The following is a 21,549-nucleotide window of genomic DNA, read 5'->3' on the forward strand; positions in this document are numbered from 1 at the left end:
TCTGTCAGCCTTCTTCTGCTGTTTGTCCAGCACAACAATGTCAGGTTGGTCAGCCATCACCCTTCTGTCAGTCTGGATCTGGAGTCCCGTAGAATCTTACCTTTGTCGTTCTCAGCCACCTTTGGACCATTTTGTGCTTGTCCAGCCCATACTCTGCACAGATGTTCCAGATGTGCCGGCCTCTTGGTTATGGCGCTCCATGTTTGCTGTACACCCTGCTGTTATGAGCTGGGCTGTCTCAGGGGCCTCTTTACCAATCCTGGGCCTGGGTCCTGCTTGGTATGGTAGACCCCGGTCTTTGTGGATCTGTTTCTCAGGGCCTGTTCTTGCTGCCATGGTTACTGTGTCTGTGCTGTCGATCAGATCAGCCGTTTCCAGCTACCAGTACGTATGTATGTTTATTTCAGCTTTCCCCAAAGAAACCACAACTACTAATCTATGTACTTAATTATTTTTGACACATTGATTTGGGTAGGCTGACTAGCATTGTTGTGCGTTGCTATAAGTTTATTTTGTACACACAATACCTTGTTAGAAGTTCACACTTAAATACCACAAAGGGTTTTTTTCCGACACATTTCTGACTGCTTTACACTGGTTGACTTTGGGCTTGTTGGCTTATACTGTCTGAAGGAATTCCTCCCAGGGAGAACAGCTGTTGTCTGCAGGTGGGAAACTAGAGGTCTGCGTCTCCTCAGCATGTGTCCATGGTGTCCTTTTGGTCAAAGCTGTGGACTCGTACTTTCACTGCATGGCTAAACTATTACCTCTAATGCAGAGCAGAAAAACACATTTATATACAAAGAAACATATGACTAATAACACTAATAATAACATAACACTCTTCTTTGCCTCCTCTGAAAACTGGACAACCATTAAGGCTGCATTTCTCTTCACTGAAAAAACAGAAATGTTGACTTTAATTAAATGTCTTATGTCAAAAGATTTCACATAACTATTAGGTTAGTTGAAAGCAATAATATTAAGTTTAAATAACAAATGTTAAATTCAGCTAACCTAATTTGGTTATTTGAAATGTCTTTACATAATACATTTAATTAAAGTAAATGTTTCCTTTTTTTCAGTGTAACTTCTTAAGCATTCTCTTAAACAGAATGTGCTTTCATCATAATATAAGAAAAAGCAAAACTGCCTGTAAGTCATTCTAAGAACCCTTAATTATATCGATCCAGATCTACAGGATCCACAGTCACACTGTACCCTGCTTTACCTTCTCACAGAAACATAACAGCAGTCATCATCACATTCAAAGCACACAAAGCACAGTTCAGCCCCCCCCCCCCCCCTACAGACGGTTGGTCATGCTGCACCGCCTGATGCAGTAACTGTTCGTGTTCACTGATCTCAACTCAGTTTCAGCATGCTGTCCCCATGTCTCAGTGAGCGCACCCTGATCTTCCTGCTCTAAACAGCTGCTGTAACATTCTCATCATCACTGTTGGTGGGGGCCGTGCCCGTCAGGGTCCCGTTGGCGGGTGTGTGTGGGGTGACCTTGGCCAGGCGGTGCTCCTTGCTGTGGGTGCAGCTGCGGGCGCAGAGCTGGCAGGAGGCGCAGGCGGAGTTGCAGCAGGGCAGGAAGCGGCAGACGCTGAGGCGCCACAGGAACCAGCCGGGGGACCAGCAGCACCAGCAGAGCACCACGCCCCCCCCCACCACCCCCAGCACAATGTAAAGAACCAACAGGGGCAGGGAGGCGGGGGAGTCTAGGGACAAGAGCAAAAAATCCAATTATCTTTATTATAATGGCCGCCATATTTTATTTGAGTTCAATGCAGGGTTGGGAGAGTTACTTTAAAAATGTATTTTTTTACAATTACTACTAATTTACGAAAATCAGTAACGTAATCTGAGTATCACAATAATTTAACCTGATTTCCGTTACTTAAATAAATAAAGAGAATTAGTATGCCAGCAGAACAATGTGACCGTAGAAAAGAAGAAACCAAGATATTTAGGATCAAAAATGTAAACTGTATTTTACGCTAAGCTTACAGAATAGTATATTACAAATTCTGTTTTAGTTTAACACATTCATTAAAAGCAAATACAGTATTTTTGTTTAATAAATCAGGCTTCCACCAACTCTACCTCGTCTACCAATAATATATGTATCTTTATTATAATACTCATTATAACATTGTGATCCTGCTAGTAATCCCCATTTAAGACAAATGTACCAGTAATCTAATGATTGATTACGTAATCCTGTTAATGTAGGTGGGAAAACAATAATATAACTTATCTTACTTTTTACCAAACGACTGATAATGTTAGGGTACTGAGGCAGGACTCAACATTCGATACTGAAAAGGGCCACTATAATATGAAGTCCCCCCCTCCCACCGGTCTCCCCAACAGTTTTTTCCTATTGGTTTGATGCCCAAAATAAGTTCTGTGGTTCACACAGCTTGCAAGACTTTCACGTTTTGTTATGCGACATTAAATTGGTCAGTAAAGGCCGCTATTAAATGTCTAAAAAACACGGTTGCCTATAAGTCACTAAATAAGTACGACGTCATCACGCTGAACATTAGCCGCCCTTAGCTCACCGGTGGTGACGTGAAGTCATGCAACTGTCATAGTTGTTTTGTTTGCTCCACAGGTTTTTCTGTCACAATCATAGACTGTATATATAAATGGACGTAGGGTCCGTGACGTCACCCATAGGATTCTGCAGAGTTGCCGAGAAGCCCTTAGTAGGCGGAGTCGGCCACTAACGGCTCGACAGTGACGTCTGAGTCTAACTCCCGCCTGCTCCAGCCTGCTCCAAATAAGGGCAAAGAGGCGGAGCCGAGGCGGGACCTTCTGCCTCCAGCTGGGAAGTAACAGAGCTAGCTCAAGCTAAGAAGCTAAGCTAACATGCTTCCCCATCTGCACACTGCCGTCACATTTTACGTTTCTAAGGTAAGCGGACATGAAACTATTCAGCAAAACTATAAATAATAATCTAAGTTATTGAGTTTTTAGCATAATACTTCAGAATCTTAAAATCCCTTAACGTTTGTATGCAATGTGCTAAATGCAACACTGGAATCAAGCAAATATTAATATGTTTGCATGACATTAGTTATTTATATTTTGCTATCACTTAATTATACGTTTAATACATTTAAGTCAAGCTAAGGTACAGTACATGTGATGGTAGCTAGTTAGTGCTCTTACCTGTGAGGTCTCCTCCAAACAGCATTATAACCAGACTGTATCATTAAAACTATAAGTACCAGTTCTAGATCCTTGACTTTAGACAAACAATTCAAAAGACAAAATGTATTTAAAGACCAATCTTTATTTGAAGGTGCCTCTTAACCTGAGATATTAGTTATACAGTAATAGTATTGACAATCTAAAAAAACTGAGCAACTCAACAGTCAACTTTATATTTCTTATTGTCTAAATATGTCCCCTCTCATATTCAGTGTGGACGGATTGAGACAGCGTGGTGTCCAGAGAGCTGCAGAGACTTCAGGGAGAAACCTCCGTGTGATGGACGTCCTGTCTGTTGGTTTGGAGAAGAGTGAGGGTCTTTCCTCTGCGAGGAGGACGAGGCCTGATGGAGGAGCCCATGCTGGGCATAGCTGATACCAACTGCACAGGCCTTGTCTGTCACTTTATTTGACTAAATGTGTTTACTTATACATTTAATAGCTTTACACCTTCTGTCCATATGTGCTTTTTATTTAAAACATGTTTGATTAACTTTTGGTTCACATTTCAATAAATTGAATTTGTATTTGCACTCCTTTTGTCCATTATTCTTACTGAAAATGTTAGATTACACATTCACATCTGACTGAAGATTGGCCCCATTTATTTGTGACGTTGCAAACTCTGCGGTACAAGGTACATGTTGTGAAGCTCATAAAGTGAGGCAAATAGAAATAATCAGCTGATGGAGTGTAGATGTGGAAATAGGTGCATTCGATCAGCTGACTTCACAATAAAAGTAGTTTCTTAGTGAATGTCCTGTACTGGTCTTAAAATCTCATAACATCAGCTTTTAATTTTCCTCTTGGATGTTCTTCTTGACCCTCAGAGAAGGAGAAAATGTTGAGTCGTGTCTTTCAGGCATGTCCTTTCCTAACAAAAATTACAGGAAACATAAAACATATTATTGCAGAACAAGTGTGTTATTTATGAAAGAGGTGTGCTTGTGTTTAGGGGCTGTAGATATAATTATTTTGTAATTGTAATGTTTTATTTTATTTCAACAGTGAGCTACAAAGACAATCAGATTATGAATGAACAGTATGAAATTCATCAACATTGAAATATATTTTATTATCAAAATAATATTTAACTGTTATCAAAACTTAGTGCAACTGTAGAAGCTTGCTCTGTTGTCTCACTGAAATCATAACTTTTACCACGTTTTTTACAGACAATATTGAGAGATAAATAGTAGTAGTTCTCACTAATAGCTTTGCCTTCAATACCTTAAATTAGAAAGCTGACAAAGTAATATTGCTTGTTAACATGTAACCCTTTGCATGGAAAAAACCCTCAACTTCACTGATGTGTAGGTGATCTAGTATTTAGTATTGTTTAATGGAATGTATATCAGTGTATTAAAGTCAATACTTCATTTATTTAAACCAATATCTTTCTTGATTCTTTGTACAGTATGAAAAAAGAGTATTTGTACCTGTGCTGAAGTTCACTGCTGTGAGGAGTCCAGTTCTGTCTCTCACTCTCTGGTCCATCCTGTCTGCATCACCTGGAAACTTTAAACAAACAGATATATATATGTAAAGAACCATGTGTACAAACAATATAACTTATTCTCTTCTGTTGAACATGTTGGATTGTGTATTTTCCGAGTCAGGGTCCTTTTTATTTTACTGTAACTTTGGAAGTTGTGTTACCAATGCTGTTGTGTTACTGTTTATTTGATACCAATTTGGTAATGCAATTAATAAAAACAACAAGGTTTGGGTTCGTTCTTCAGATGACTGTGACGTTAACGTGTAAGCTCAATAATGAACTCCAGCTCAACCAACCATATTGTAATATCTAAGTAATCATCTTGAAATATGACATTAATAATTGTAATATACACACATCTTATTGTGAGGTTGATTTCACATACACTACTTCGACGTTAGCTTGTCTACATACTTGAGCATAGCCAATTTAAATTAACCTTAGCGATGCATACAGTTCCTACCTACATAATAAAATATCTCTCTAAGTTACAAGGATGACCTTATTTTATCAACCTCAAACAGAAGCCTTTTGTTCTACAGTACTATCTCACTTAACGCTTAACACTTGTCTATTTCATTTTAACCTTTATATATACAGTCTATGGTTTTAAGTTAACTTGGAGGATACGATTAGCATCGTTAGCACCGATGTAGCTACCACTCACTTACACGCTAACCCAAGCCTTAACATTCATTACGTAGCTGATTAAAATCATAAACACATAAATAAAGTACTCGAATTTCACTTACCGCAAAACGGCATTCATGCACCGTCTGTTTTAACCGCAGAGCGAGTCACAATAGTCCCATATATAAGCATGAAGAACAAACAAACACGGCAGGGATCAAGTTGTGTTCCCTGGATGAACTGGGCAGGCAGAGTCCCTGTAGCTTCACGGAGACGGAGCAGCTAGCAGAGAGACAAAAAGCTAACAGCAGCAGTCACTTGACAGAGCTGTCACTCAATGTGACCACGCCCTAATTTATGCAAAAACTTTAAGACCTAATATAAATAAAAGGGTCGTGTTAGAAAACAATTCACTCACAGATTCATAATCATGATGGTGGAATCTAACTATATTCATAATAATATTTATTGGATCCATAGGTAGAAACATGTTTTTTTAGGCTGTGAAATTGGGCATTTTAACATGGGGCTCTATGGAAATTGCTCCTTTCTGCAGTCAGCGCCTATCGGCCAATATATGAACTGCAGTTTGTGGCACTTCCGCATTGGCGTCCCGGCTCTTCCCCAGAGTTTGCCGCTTGGTCACAATACAAGTGACGATACTCACAATGACGATAATGTTATAATAATACATATTTAAAATACTTATATCTACAGAGGGGATGCAACCCATAATATAATGAACATATTATACTCAATATTGGGTAACACTTTATATTAAAGTGGACCTATCATGCTATATTTGAATAATATAGTGTAGGACCATACCTATATAAGGCATATTTATACTTTTTTTTTTTCAAAATACCAAACAGATCATGCATTTTAGCCATGCCTCATTTCGCTCAATTTGAAAAATGTTAGCTCTGTTTTTGCAAAGGCTGATTCTGTGAGAACAGCACCATCTACAGGCCTGGCATATGTACTACAGCGTCTCCAGCGCTTTCGAACGGCAATGGCCGTGGCTGTCTCCTCCTGATTGGTGGAGTTGGCCCAATAGCCGTAGCGCCACTGTCCTGACATCAGGACAGTGTTCAAATCTGGATCAGTTTTTATCAGATCCGTTGCAGCCCCTTTTTTAGAGATTTGGGTATGGAGGAAAATAGAGAGGGTTGTGTTTTCTGACACTTGGTGAGTTCCCTGGAACACCGGGGACACATATTCATGTATAAAAGACGTACAAAAGTGCATTTTGCATGATAGGTTCCCTTTAAGGTACACAAATTAACCATCAACTAGTTGTTAATTAACATGCATATTAGCAGTATATTGGCTCTTTATTAGTCATTATAAAACACTTATTAATGCCTTATTCTACATGACTATATTCTACAAGTAATAAGCCATTAATTGAGAGTTTTTCCTCAATAACCCTCTAATTAGTGCTTATTTATTGCAAGTAAGGAAGTTGTTGTACATGAGTTTTGGTCTTAATATGCTCTGCTCAATATGGGCCTAATAAGGCAGTAGTACCACAAGAATAGTAATTCTCCCATAATAACACTTAACAAATATGATCTATTCTTATGTAACAAGACATGAAACTATAAGTTTTAATTGTGTCTAAATAACTCAAAATGTGGTATTTATATCTAAGAACATATTCCCTATTTTAAAGTGAAGTCTTGTTCATAACCAATAAGCTAGTAGTTTGACTCTAATTGACCTGAACAGGTTCCCTATTCTGAAGTTGCCTCCTCTTCACACTTTGTAAATACATTATAGCACACACCTACTGAAATTAACCTCAACAGTACATTAGGGCTGTACCCGAATATCCGAATATTCTTTTGTTGGAGTACTATTCGGGTTTCAATTTCATTATTCGGATATTCGTTTTGTTTGTTTTTTCCGTGTTTTTTTTTCAAATTGAATTTATTGAAATCTCCAATATCAACGTAAGAGCTTGTGCCTCTTCGGGGGGTGCTAACACTTAACCATAAACGTTATCGTTTACTTTCTCCGTCTTTATTTGTAGATATTACTTTTCTCCGTTAATCTCCGTCACGTTGTTTCCAAAGCAACAACAACTTCCTGTCAACTGCGCTAACTCGCCTTCAAAATAAAAGCATGTCCATAAATAGGAAGCCAAGCCAAATTACACTTAAGACATATATACAACTGCAACGAAAGTAACAAACACAATGCGATATCCTTTTCAATTTCAAAGAACACAAATTGGGTTACATTAACAAATAACTATAAAACAACAATACTGTAGAATAACAAAATGAATGGCGTGAATACACCGAAATACACGTGTTGAAGCGGGCTGCTGATTACTACTACAAACTGCTATATAAATAAACATTGATTGATTGTTAAAGAGAGGTTCAGACACATCCCAAAACATGTCAAGTTTCTCCAAGGCTGAGAACACATATGCAGCCTACAGGTACAGGTACTTTTTTTTTAATAAAAACAGATTTTTAACAGATTGTATGTATTTGTGATCATACTGTGTGACCTGCTTGTATGTACTTACACACTAGGTGTACTGTTCTCTTTATGTGTTGTACTGTCCCAGCCAAACTCTTTTGAGAGCGAGGGAATGAGCAGCCATGCTCCTTTATTGACTTATTTGCAGTCCACTGACATTCAAACGGAGTGAAACTATAAAAAAAGAAGTTACAAGGCACTTAATGATCTCATACATGCAAGTGTAACATACACAGATTAACACATAGGACCGCTAAGTGTAAACAAGGTAAATAAAGCTAATGCTAGCTGTGCAATAGGCATGTACACAGGCTAGTATGGCTAACGCTAGCATGTATGGCTAACGCTAGCATGTATGCTAACGCTAGCGCGAATGCTAACGCATTTTCTCATTGTGTTTAAACATCTCCAAATGTCATCACATAAACACAATACATGTTACTAATCCTTACAGTGTAAGTGTAACACACCACAAAGACTTCAGCCGACGGCCAAGAAGCACGTACGAACTGCGCATGCGTGAGCGGCAATAACTCTCCTTACCAGCAGGCGGCGGTAGTGTGTATTCATCATTCAAAAGAGGCAACAACCGGAAGACAGACTGCGTGATAACCGAGAGAAGAAGAACAGACTGCGTGATATAAACAAACAACAAATAGCGTGTGAGTTCCATTTTCACTCTACAGCGAGAAGCTCATGGGGCTTTCCCGAACCTGTGTCGAAGCTGGAGTTAAATGAAATCTCAGATTTGCCTTCTTAATAGTTTGTTTGGGTCCCTCACTTCCGTTTAGCTTCTCATGCACTGATTCGCTAGCTGAACAGCCAATCAGAGTGATTTATTTTTGCCGACTGCCTTTGGCCAACTGGTTTTCGGCCGAAGATGCGTCGGCCCGGCTGAAAAGACCCGACGGTGCGGGACACACCAATCTAAGTAGGGCGTGTCGACGCTCATCGTCGGCAATCGGCCTGGTGTGTCTGTGCCTTTACACTTACAGTCATTGCTTTCTGACGGACTTGACCCTTTTACTCTTCAGGTTGCATAGGGAACATTAGTAGCAGTCTACTGCCATGCTATTCAGTTCACTTTCTCCTACTTCCTGTACCCGGTTTCCCGTCTAGCCTTCAGTAAGTGGTCATTTAACATCTTGCCAGTTGAATTTAACATCTTGCCAGTTGAAAATTAGCCTGCTGGCTAATACTGGCTCATTTACAGCAATGAGTGCACTGTCCTTTAAATAAAATAAACAAACAAACAAACAAAAACAGTATACATTTTACAAAAATATAAATGTGCAAATATGAAACATACAGGTCAATATCACCTTGCTATTGGTAGCTGAACTGTCAATACCCCAAAACATATTCTTAGATATAAATACCACATTTTGAGTTATTTAGACACAATTAACACTAGTTTCATGTCTTGTTACATAAGAATAGATCAAATTTGTTAAGTGTTCTTATGGGAGAATTACTATTCTTGTGGTACTACTGCCTTATTAGGCCCATATTGAGCAGAGCATATTAAGACCAAAACTCATGTACAACAACTTCCTTACTTGCAATAAATAAGCACTAATTAGAGGGTTATTGAGGAAAAACTCTCAACTAATGGCCTATTACAGCGGTTTTCAAAGTGTGAGGCGCGCCTCCCTGGGGGGGCGCCAGAGAGCTTCAGGGGAGGCGCAGCGTGAGAATTTGTTTTCGAGAAAAAGATGAGTAAAGTCACTTCCACACTTTTGGCTGTCTGTGGAGACCGAGTTCCCCCACCTCGCCAAAAAGGCTGTAAAAGTGCTCATTCCCTTCACCTCCACCTACCTGTGTGAGTGCGGGTTTTCCGCATTGACTTTGATCAAAAGCAAGTCTACCGGTCAAGGCTGCAGCCAGAGGATGATCTGCGTTTATTCCTGTCTACATTGCATCCCCGCCAGAGTCCTGCACGGGTCTGATTTTCAAGACCCGCTCCCGTCCCGTACCCGCGATGTGCAATACCGAACCCGCCCCGCTACCCGCACATATTGCCAATTAGTTCCGCAAACCGACCCGACCCGTCGGCACAAGATCCGCAAACCGACCCGAACCCGCATATCCTAGGAGCACTGAAAACATGCAATTATTAACACACGCAGTTGCGTATTTGGCTCAAAAAGCGTGGGATGTTGGTTATGTTCTCCATCTAGGACAGACGTGTCAAACTCAAGGCCCGCGGGCCAAATGTGGCCCGCCACGTCATTTGATGTGGCCCGCGAGAGCTCGCAAAGAATATAAACAGTTTATTATACGGTTACATGCCGTTTAAGCACGTTGCCCATAAACTGCATGTCCCAAAATGCATTTCGTTTTGTGACGTGCGCACTGAAGCGACTTCCTATCAGCAGCGGCACTCTGAGGCGGTGAGTGACCAGTGTGTGACTGTGAGTAACACAGAGTTGAAGGAACATAATTTACGGCGGCACAGAGACACCAAACACGGAGCAAAGTCTGCTTCAGCAACCGAGACAAGCAACTCCAGTCCCAGAACAAACAGACAGAATGACCCGCTCTTTAAGAATCAGTCGGTGTTGCTGCGGCTCAGAGACACACATGGATTTATTATGTTTTAGAAAAACTCGCGTTACGGTTATTTCCGGTTTCTGGTTGATTAAAATATATGAGGTCTTGGCTTGCAGAGTATGAACGTCTTTTTGCTATATTCAGACGATAAATACTTATAAATACTTGTGTAAAGTTTGTAAAGGAAGGAGGAAAACTTCCGCGCGATCCCTGTCCCCTCTCACTCTGTTCCTCCTCATCACGCCGCCGCCCCCCCCCCCACTCACTGCTTACTGAAATAGTGAGTGACAGGTGATAGTAACACAGCAGGATCTGGGACAGGGGGTTCTCAAAGTCTTGGCTTTCAGACTATTAAAATATTATTGCTGAATTCAAATGAAATATAGCCTACTTAAATAATGCTTGATATACAAAAGAAAAATACTTTATTATTCACAAAAAATAGATTTCACAAACATTGTATCTCTTTTTGATAAGATATGATGAGGCTAACTACATTTCATAAATTCATGGGATTTATGTAACAGTAAGAGAGTGAAATGTTAGTCTGAGCCCACATACAGTATTTTTGTGTCTACGTGCACAATACATTAATGCACAACCATGTGCTTTCAGACGTAGTTATTGCCAAAACCAATAATACTCCAATGCAGAGGCAATATTGTTATACAGTATAAAACATTATTTTGATATTTATATATGTATATTTATATAGTGTTAAAATTACAACCGGCCCTTTGAGGGCAACCATAATGCTGATGTGGCCCGCGATGAAATTGAGTTTGACACCCCTGATCTAGGATGACACCAAAAGCCTCCCAGACGTTGGATTTCGCTCTTGAGGAAGAGTTATTTACAATGCTGTATTCTCCGCTAGAGAGCTTCTCCTCAGCCATTTCGAATGTGGCGGGGGGAGAGGTCTGAGGAATCTTTAGACATTAAATTAAATTATTATTATTTAAAGGAGAGGTGTCATGGCCATTTCCACTGATCATAATTCCATTGTTGAGGTCTACTAGAATAGATTTATATTGTGCATTTTTCCAAACTCACATTGGTTTCTCATACAGCATCTCTGTAAACTACGTGTATTCACTGAATTTCACTCTCTGCCTTTAACGGCTCGTTGTAGCTCCAATAGCTCCAGCCCCCACCCTCCCTGTGAGCACAGTGTGCTCTGATTGGTCGGGACGTTGTGAATCGCGCTGAGCTCCGTGGAGGTGTTGTTTCCTTGTTTGGGATACATAGCGAAACACAGCCAAACTCATCCTGAGCACACACAAAGTCACAGCCGAAGTAAAAACAATAAGTGTGGCTTGATATTGAGTAAGAAAAAGGTTGATAAACGCTGTGAGAATGGGTCTGCAGAGAGAATTTCGCCGCGATCCCAACTGTCTGTTATCAGCCTGCAGCCAGGGAGGAGAAATCAGCAGAGCTGCCTGCTCCCTGCACACAGATGTGTGTGTGAGGAAGTCCGTGGATCGGTCAATTTGGACCAATCAGCGGGGGCTTAACGTAACGGCTCCGCGGACGTAACGTAACGGCTCTTCGGGATTGGTCCATTTCGTTCCGGGTACCGCTTGACATCATGCCTAACCCGGAACGAAATGGAAGAATCAAATGGGCAGTGACGTATCTCCAACGAGGCGTTTTGGGGAGGTATTTTCTGTGTTAGAGTTTTACTCGCTACAGGGTGTACTTTGAGGGTTTTGACTCTGCACACCGTTTACATGCATAAAAACCTTCATAACACACAAGGGGACGGGTAATAACCGGAAAAGCATGACACCTCTCCTTTAAATATATTCATTATGCAACACTAATAATAACATAACAGATCCCCGCATCATCCGCCTGTGCACATCAAAGACGCAGACTCATTGTTCCCACTAAAGTAGGGGTGAGTGTAATAAGGAGGCAAAGTTGACGTTCAGTGTGTTGGCGGGAGCATATAAGGATTTATCCACCATGTTGAAAATGTTAAAAATGTTTAAAACATAAAGATAAAAAGGTTTGAAAAAGTTATTGTTTAATGTTTTAAGGAGGTGACGCTACTCAGCCAATCAAATGGGTGCAGTCAGTGAGTCAGCACGATAGATTCAAACACACACAGAGACGAGACAAGAGGAGAGAAACAGTCGGAGTCATTTCAAATGGCGGAAGGTAGACAGTAAAGGACTGTAAAGGAACTAAAGGTATTAAATACATGTAGTGGATTAAAAGTACAATATTTATAGTGGGGTACAAGTGCAAGTACCTCAAAATGGTACTGTAAATAACTTGAGTAAATCTACTTAGTTACTTTACATCACTGCCTACAGAGCAGTAAATAAACAATACATGTTCATATGCATGGAGACCCCTGACTCATACTTGCCAACCCTCCCGATTTTCGCGGGAGATTCCCGATTTCATTGCCCTCTCCCGGTTTCCTCCCGGGGTCATATTTCTCCCGCATTTCTGACAAAATCAGATTTATTCAGGACTGTTTCCACTCGGACTTTAATACAGCTACACCATTGTTTGGTTTCCATGGTAGCGCGTCTCTTTAGTAGCGCGCGCAACTGAAAGTCTGAGAGGGTTAGGAAGATAGTCACAGAAAACAGAACCCTCTGCTCACTCCTTTCCTGTAAAATACAGGTCCAGCCCCCCCCCACGGTGGTTTTGAAATGCTCCCGATTTCTGAGGTCTCAAGGTTGGCAAGTATGCCCTGACTGTTTACATGTAATTCATTTTCAGTAATTAGAAAATAAAAGTAATTCAACCTCAGTTAACAATCATCCAGCCTCACTGTGGGCTGAGTGCACTGACATGCATCTCAGCTAATAAACAGCTGGCAGTTTACAAAGCAGGCAAATGTGAATCCCTTTCTCCAAAAATCAACTGCACAATCAGAACGAAATAAAAGCGGTTTGCTTAGGCCAGACTTGGACGGGCCCTAAAGTAATCAGAAGCTGGCGGGCTGGCCCGGGCTGTTTGCACCTCTGCTGCTGGAACAGAGACGGAGCACTGCTCTCTGCTCAGAGAATCCATCAATGTTTATTGGTTTACAAGGCTTCACAGGAAATTAACAACTCAATGGTCACCTCCATTAGTTTTTATCCCCAGCCATCAGGACACTTTGCATCCTAATGGACACTTAGTTCATTTGTTTACCAACCCACAAACTGCCGGACATGAGCATAGTGCATCACATACAGTGGTGTAAAGTAACTAAGTAAATTTACTAAAGTACTGTACTTAAGTACAATTTTGAGGTACTTTACTTGAGTATTTCCATTTTATGCTACTTAGTACTTCCACCCCATTACAATTCAGAAGTAAATATTGTAATTTTACTCCACTACATGTATTTAATCCCTTTAGTTACTTTACAGATGTGGATGAATGATGTGAAATATAATCAAGTGTTAAGTCAGACTTAAGTTCCACCTGGAGTAAATTCACAAGCTACCCTGCAGTATACAAAGTCATTCAAACTAGCTGCACCTTTACCAGCTTTGAGAACACTTTCATGATCAATCATTATAAAACATATATTATATATTATTCTGAAATGGACCAATCTACACAATACTTTTGGTACTTTAAATATATTTTGATGCCAATACTTTTTTACTTTTACTTGAGTAACATTTTCATTGCAGGACAATTTTCATTGCAGGACCTCATAACACAGTATTCCTACACTCTGGTACTTGTACTTTTACTTTAGTACAAGATCTGAGTACTTCTCCCACCTCTGATCACACAGGGGTTCTACTAGTGGAATGAATAACAATATGACAATAGTTACTCACCGGTTACAGACTCATGGCTGGGTGCGCTGTCAGGCACTCCACAGTTGATGCGTGTAGGAACCGGCGCTGTGGGGGGCTTCACAAACGGTGGGGGGGGGGGTGGCTATTGGCGGTGGAGGTTCAGGAGGTAAAAGCTGACCTGCTGATGACGGACAGATTTGGGTCAACATTGAAATGTTGTGGAACTGTAACAACACCCCTAAAACTCGTTTTCAAACCTTAGTTCTGAAGCATTCATTATATTTTCAGCGTGGAAATATAAGAAAATCAAGGAGTATTTATTTGTTTTATAAATATCAGCATCACAAATGTCATATCATCATTCCACTGACCTTTGCAGCCCGTAGTCAGGTTCTCCTCCAGGTCACTTCCATCCCCACAGTTGTCAATGCCTTTTTCATCACACACCAGACTGAGAGGGATACACTTCCCATTTCTGCAGCTGAAATAGGGCTCATTGCTGCACTCTGATTGGTTAAAACCTGGACAAAAGAGGAAGGATCCGTGTTAGCTTGAAAACGTTAGTGCTGCAATCAAAGTTTAAAGAGTCTCTTAGATTTCAATTTAAAGGAAAATTAATTATGGCTGCTTATAGGTAAACAAAAACTGTTGTTCTTGAGGGCTAACAAACATGATAAATGCTTTACCACCAGCATTTGTTTACATCCACGGTAGCTATTTACCAATAGTCTATACATATTTAAGAGCTTCAAGCACTAGAAGGTTTGTCACTAGTCCAGTGCAGATGTGTTTTGTGTACTAAATGCTACTGTGAACATACAGCTGTACTATCAGGCAGCATTAATGTAACATGGTCTGGGGGAAGGTTCGCCCAGATAAAGAACCTCCAAGTATGTTTTCATGGCGTACTGAGTTTCAGTGGTGTATCAGACTTAAGTTCCACCAGAGGCCTGTACGACGAAGCCGGTTCAACATAACCTTGATATGTTTGAGTTACCCGGTTTACCTAATCCAAAACAAACGTGCTCTCGCTAAGCGGTCCTACGATGTTGGTTATCAACTCGTTAACTCAAGCCAGCTTTGCCCTATCTAGTTATGTGCACGTTCACATAAAAGGGGCGGGGTTAGCAACATTTGACCAATCACAAACATGGACAAGCGTACTGACAGCGCAGCGTCATACTTCCTGAATGAAAAGTGAACTATAATATTAGACAAATATGAAGAAGTTAAACTTTAAACATCCATGACTTAAACACTTTATCCAGGATCAAAGCCACATAGCTGCACCTGCAAGGTGAATACAGCTGGTAAAAGAAAAAGTGTTTGAATGCGTACATTAACAGGTTTATGAAATCACTGCCCCGTCTAAGACACGAGTGGATCTGACTTTAATTACATTTGACTCGAGTGTTTCGTCAACTTAATGTGTTGCTTAAAATAATACTTCTGCATACAGTATGTGACACTGTGAGTGTTGCACGGCCAGATACGGCTCAAGAAGCTGACTCAGATAAGGAAATATATGATACATTATGATGTGATATGATATGAATGATAATGGGACACATCGACGTCTGCTCTCACAGTGCCGCGGACTGTACTTAATGTTACTCTGATCCGGTTACTTATGTTGTGGCAGATATTTAAGTAAGCTTTCTTAACGCTAATGTTATAATAGTCAGATTGCTCTGAAGATGGGAGGGGATATTCTATTAATGTTCACGTTCACACAGTCAGTTGATTTTTGCCGGCCGTCTTTCCTGCAACGGCAGTTTTTCTGTATTTCCTCTATCCTGTAATATGACTTGATCGCTTTAAACTCCGCACACTGAGCTCTGATTGGTCAGCAGGCGGTGCTTTCACTGAGTTGATCTCTTATCCTGGAACCTAACCTGCTCCGGACCAGGCTAGCCGTTCAGCATAAGTTACCATGGAGATGTAGCCCGCTAAAAAGAGAACCAGCATCGTAGGACCGGAAAACCAGAGTTTTCCCTGAAGTTAGCCGGCTAAGTGAAAATCCGGCTTCGTAGTACAGGCCTCTGGAGTAAATTCACAAGCTACCCTGCAGTATACAAAGTCATTACAACTAGCTGCACCTTTACCAGCTTTGAGAACACTTTAATGATCAATCATTATAAAACATATCATGTATATTATTCTGAAATGGACCAATCTGCACAATGACTACTTTTACCTTTGCTACTTTAACTATATTTCGATGCTAATACTTTTCTACTTTTACTTGAGTAAAATGTTTTACTCAAGTACAAGGTCTGAATACTTCTTCTATCTCTGCTGAACTAAAGTCAAACTGTTTTTTAGGAAGACAGAAATGAGTTCTTTCCATTTTCAAACAAACAAGAAGGATCTTAGTGTGACGAGATGGACTCAGTAGGGGACATGTGTGCAGGAAAACACATCAACAATACTGATGCTAAGTAAAGACAGCATCTGTAGAATACATGGACACATGTGTCTCTGTTACCCAGTCTGAAGGAGGTGAAGTCCCCCACGAAGTCCACTCTGGGCTGAGTCCCGCGGGTCACCAGCCTCAGGGTCAGGTAGTTTCCTGTGGAGAGCACCGGCCGGGGGGGGCTCTTTCCACAGAGAGGGGGCCCGAGAGGAGGCGACCTCCTATCACGTCCATCGTAGAACTGAACGTATGAGCCCGCGTGACACGGGTCCCCCAGACTCTCCCCGGAGGTGGGCTCCAGTCTGGGGTTGAAAGGGGCGGAGCCACGAGGGGACTCTGGAAAGAGAGGGGCTGGGCTCAGGGGGGCCACTCGTAGCAAACTGTAGACCAGGAAGAAGCGGAAGTGGAACTGGACCTTGTCTTTGGGCGAGCTGGCCTGCATGGTGAGGTGGCAGTCCGTCCCCATAGTAACAAAGTAGTACTTCTTGGACTCCTGGTGCGAGTTGACGATCATGCCGTCACCGCGGATGTTCTGACCGCAGAAGTCCACCACGTTCACTGACGAGAGAAAAACCCATGAGACACAGTCCGGAGACACAAGCTCTTACATGGAGCACCCTGTAAGAAAATAATCTGACTCTCTTTAAAAGTTATCAACAAAACATCTTCTGATCACAAAGGGTACTGTCTTTTGAATTCTAATTATTGGCAATGTAAAAAAAACTGTTTTCCTGTAATAAGACAATTTTGAAATGACAACAAAAACAGTGTTTGATGTTTCAAGATGACACTGAAATATATAGTACTAGCCATAACTACTAGCCCTAAGCATAGAATGTGTCTCTTATTATTATAATTCTCATATTAGAATAATATGATATGATCAGTCTATGGATAATACATGTTAACGTTTTTTTCAAGTCTGCATCAAATGGTATGACTAAAAGAACATTAAAACAGGTTTGGCCTCCAGTAATCAATCCCTCTGATTTTACTGCCCATCCGTGGTGTAAGGTAGCTGAGTAGATCTTCTCAGGTGCTATACTCAACTACAATTTAGAGGGACTTGTACTTGACTTCAGTATTTAAATGTTGTGCTACTTTGTACTTAAAGAGGTAAATGGTGTACTTTTACTCCACTACATGTATTTAATCCCTTTAGTTACTTCACAGATGTGGATGAATGATGTGAAATATAATCAAGTGTTAAATCAGACTTTAGTTCCACCTGGAGTAAATCCACAAGCTACCCTGCAGTATACAAAGTCATTCAAACTAGCTGCACCTTTACCAGCTTTGAGAACACTTTCATTATCAATCATTATAAAACATATCATATATATTATTCTGAAATGGACCAATCTGCACAATCACTACTTTTACTGTCGCTACTTTCACTATATTTTGATGCTGCTTTTCTACTTTTACTTGAGTAACATTTTGAATTCAGGACTTTTACTGTAACAGAGTATTCCTACACTCTGGTACTTCTACCTTTACTCAAGTACAAGATATGAAAACTTCTCCTACCTCTGCTGGCCATTCACAGATCCTTTCTTTTCTTTTTGGTGCAAATGATTTCTAAAGTTTATCTGAAGACATTAGGGTTCATCAGGAAATGTGTTCCAAAGTGATGTCTCTTTAGAATGATCTTATATTGTTACCATTGTAGCTCAACAGGGAAACACTGTGCAGGTCTTCCACACACTGATTGATGTACAGACTCACACACTTCAGTGTAGACCTGCTGATGATTTTTGCTCATCCACAGGCAGGACCAGGACAGATGGGGGGGCAGGTCCAGCAGCCCCCACCCGCCCAGCCACCCTCCGCCCCCTGCATCTGGGCCGCAGGCCAAATAATGGGAACATTTACGACCACCCCTGGAGTTTATTGGCTCCGTTTCCCTGGGAGACAGCTAGATCCTCCTGCACTGACCTCCAGGAATGTCCCGGAGCCCTGGAGCCCCTGTTGGTGGGAAACTGCTAATCCCCTCTGCACCGCACAAGTAAATACAACCTCTGAAGCAACAGTGTGCACGGCGGAGGACACAGAGTCCCCAGTAAAGATTTTTGCAGGCTGAAAATTCAACCTGTTTAAAATCATTGTAAACGGAGTCCATTCCAGGGAGCGGATCAGAGGCGGGTTAGGGTCAGGGTCTGGGTGACAAGCCACAGTGAGAAATGTGTCTGAGCCTGCATTGTGAGGAGAAGGGCAGCAGCTCACTGTCCATCCATGTGCTATTCTAACTCAACTCAACATAGATTCCATGATGTCCCTTTACACTGAAACTCATTTAGTCCTTTTGTACTCCAAGCTTAGTTTATAGACTGTACAGTGACAACAAGATAAACTGGTCTGAAAACAAATCCGTTATCATATCATATGCAATTTTATATCAATATTGTCAGGGGAAAAGACAGTAATATGTGTGCTATGATCTCTGTGACGTTCTCTGTTAATCTGTGACACCTGGCACCTATTCTTAATGACGCTTCCGCTAAGAAAGGCCTTTACCGATTTGTCTTTGGCATATTTAGAAAACAAGAGACTTCATCACAGTGATGCAACATGTTTAAAATCCCATCTGAACATAACACTGCTCACTGATTTGCAATATTATCTGTGTGTGAACTACCTCTATAAACCCAACTGAAATTCTGTGATGGATGACAAATGTCTATTATCTCTATTGGTGTACAACTTACTCATAAATCATATCACTTACAGTATAACTTCAACATCCTTTCGTCCTAGCCAGAGTAACATAATATAATGACATAATATATATAATATAATGAGGATTGATTTTTTTAAATCAAACAAATGAATAAAAACATGGTTAGTATAAGGACCTTACTAGTGGTCCTGTATGTTTCAGCTTCTGTACCACTAATCAGAAACGTTTCAGGAGTCTATTGTTGTTGGAGTTCTGTTGCTGGGAAAACTTCTAAATCTGCATTTAAACTGAACTATACCAAAACAATAATGTGACTCGGATTGCAAAGAGGTCAGAACTCACCTGTCATGAGTAGCCTACATCGTCATCAGAAAAAGAAGTGTAGTAGGATGTATAGCATGAAACGGCATTAGTTTAGTTGTTATGCTCCGCAGATCTGGAACAAACCTCCTTAGAATCTGGGGTCCGCCCAACCCTGGTTCTTCTAAATCAAGGCTGAAAACCTGCTCTTTAATGCTGCTTCTCCAGAGGTCTTTTAACTATTTTTTAACATTGCACTTCAACATTCCTTGCAGCATTATGGTATTAACAATGTCTCTTTTTAACTCATTTCTGTCTCTTTTATGAATTGTCTTTTTGTTCAATTCATTTGATTTTTTAATTGTTATGTGTTATTGCCTATGTAAAGCACTTTAAATTGCCTTTGTGTCTTAAATGTGCTATATAAATAAACGAACCTTAACCTTATCTGTGAACACGCATTTGATGTATAGCTTACTATGCATAGCCTACGTTTACGAGCATATACTATGTGGGTGGGTGCTATAATATTTCAGTGGGCTATATAGGAATATCTACATTTTCAAATGTAACAACATTCACTAACTTTTCTCTTTTTTAAACGTTTGCTAAAGAAACAGAAGCACGCAAACTTTCACTACAGCCACTATTATTATACAAGTAGGCTACTGTCTATAACAACAGCTCTTCTCCACGCTGAGCGCCATCAGGTCGTTACGCACGGACCTCAAGTCATCGTGCCCATGAGAAGTGCGTCACTTAAACACGATCAGACGTGAGGGTCTCCAGGCTTACCCGTCTCGATGGCCTCGCTGTGGAGCGCCATGCAGCAGAGCAGCAGCAGCAGCCAGCAGCTCTCCACCTCCACCTCCATCCTCAGGGGCCGCGCGCACATCCACTCCTCATCCGCGGTCACTGCGGGACACAGTGGAACATCTCGCTGTGAGCCATCATAAACACTCGCTGGCCTTTATTCCAGATGAACCTCCCCTCGGCCCGTTGTCTCCATGACAACACCGAACCAATAGGCTTTAAGCCAGCTCGTGGACAAAGGTTTCCCTCCTGATGTAAACTTCCACATGTCGTCCACTCAGCTGCAGCTCACCATATCAACATCAGGTTAACATAATAAGAACATGAGTACAGTTACTACACATGTTGAATGATAACACTGAGGATAGTAAAACATATACAGTAAGACTCCAAACTGTTTACTCTAATTTATGTTACTTTACATACAAAAACGAAGTTGTGTTTATCCATTTAAATGTTATCCTTAATGTTGCTCCCACTAAGCAAGGGTTTTAACGATGTGTCTTTGGCATATTTAGAGTATAAGGAACTTCATCACAGTGATGCAACATGTTTTAAAATCCCATCCGAACATAACACTGATTTGTATTACCTTCATATTACACTATGGGCCAGGGGGGTGGTGTTGCTACATTTCATGGTCATTTTTATAAAGGTCTTTTCCATCCCATCATTTCACATTTCATGTTTTCACAGAATATTGTAGTCATATACAATAGTATAGCCAATAATGATTACAATACCAGTCACATGTCCGGCAGTGGCTCAGTCAGTAGGGGCTTGGACTGTGAGCCATAGGGTCGCTGGTTCAAGTCCCCGACCATATGGAGTGTGGACTGCTACCTGGAGAGGTCCCAGTTCACCTCCTGCCCTGCCGTGGTGCCCTTGAGCAAGGCACCGAACAACAATTTCTCTGGCTAACATGTTTTGATAATTGTTTTACATTTAGTATGGACCAAATAGAAGCAAAACATATTCCTTAACCCGCAGGTCCCTTGCAACAAGAGTGGTTTCATTGTTCAAAATATTCAAGATGCAGTTATTACAATTGGATTTGTTATTATAATAAGTATAGTTTATCATTGTCATTGTCCCTCCTTACATGCAGTAACCTATACATGTCCCATATTGCTATGAACAGGGGCCTCAGCAGTTTGAACATGTTAGTATTGACA

General features: G+C 40.9%; 1 protein-coding gene across 1 annotated transcript; it reads right to left on the reverse strand.

Annotated features, from left to right (window-relative positions):
* Positions 1 to 496: 496 nt before the first annotated feature.
* ldlrad2 (low density lipoprotein receptor class A domain containing 2) lies at positions 497 to 20,540 on the reverse strand. Its single transcript, XM_034143677.1, has 5 exons — positions 20,357 to 20,540; positions 16,654 to 17,139; positions 14,537 to 14,686; positions 14,205 to 14,346; positions 497 to 1,724 (listed from the first exon to the last, which is right to left on the reverse strand). Exons 1-4 carry the CDS (start codon positions 20,454 to 20,456, stop codon positions 14,234 to 14,236), a joined length of 849 nt encoding a protein of 282 aa, XP_033999568.1. The 5' UTR covers positions 20,457 to 20,540; the 3' UTR covers positions 497 to 1,724; positions 14,205 to 14,233.
* Positions 20,541 to 21,549: the final 1,009 nt, after the last annotated feature.

The sequence above is a fragment of the Trematomus bernacchii genome, unplaced genomic scaffold, assembly GCF_902827165.1.
Source record: "Trematomus bernacchii unplaced genomic scaffold, fTreBer1.1, whole genome shotgun sequence".
Lineage (NCBI taxonomy): Eukaryota > Metazoa > Chordata > Actinopteri > Perciformes > Nototheniidae > Trematomus > Trematomus bernacchii.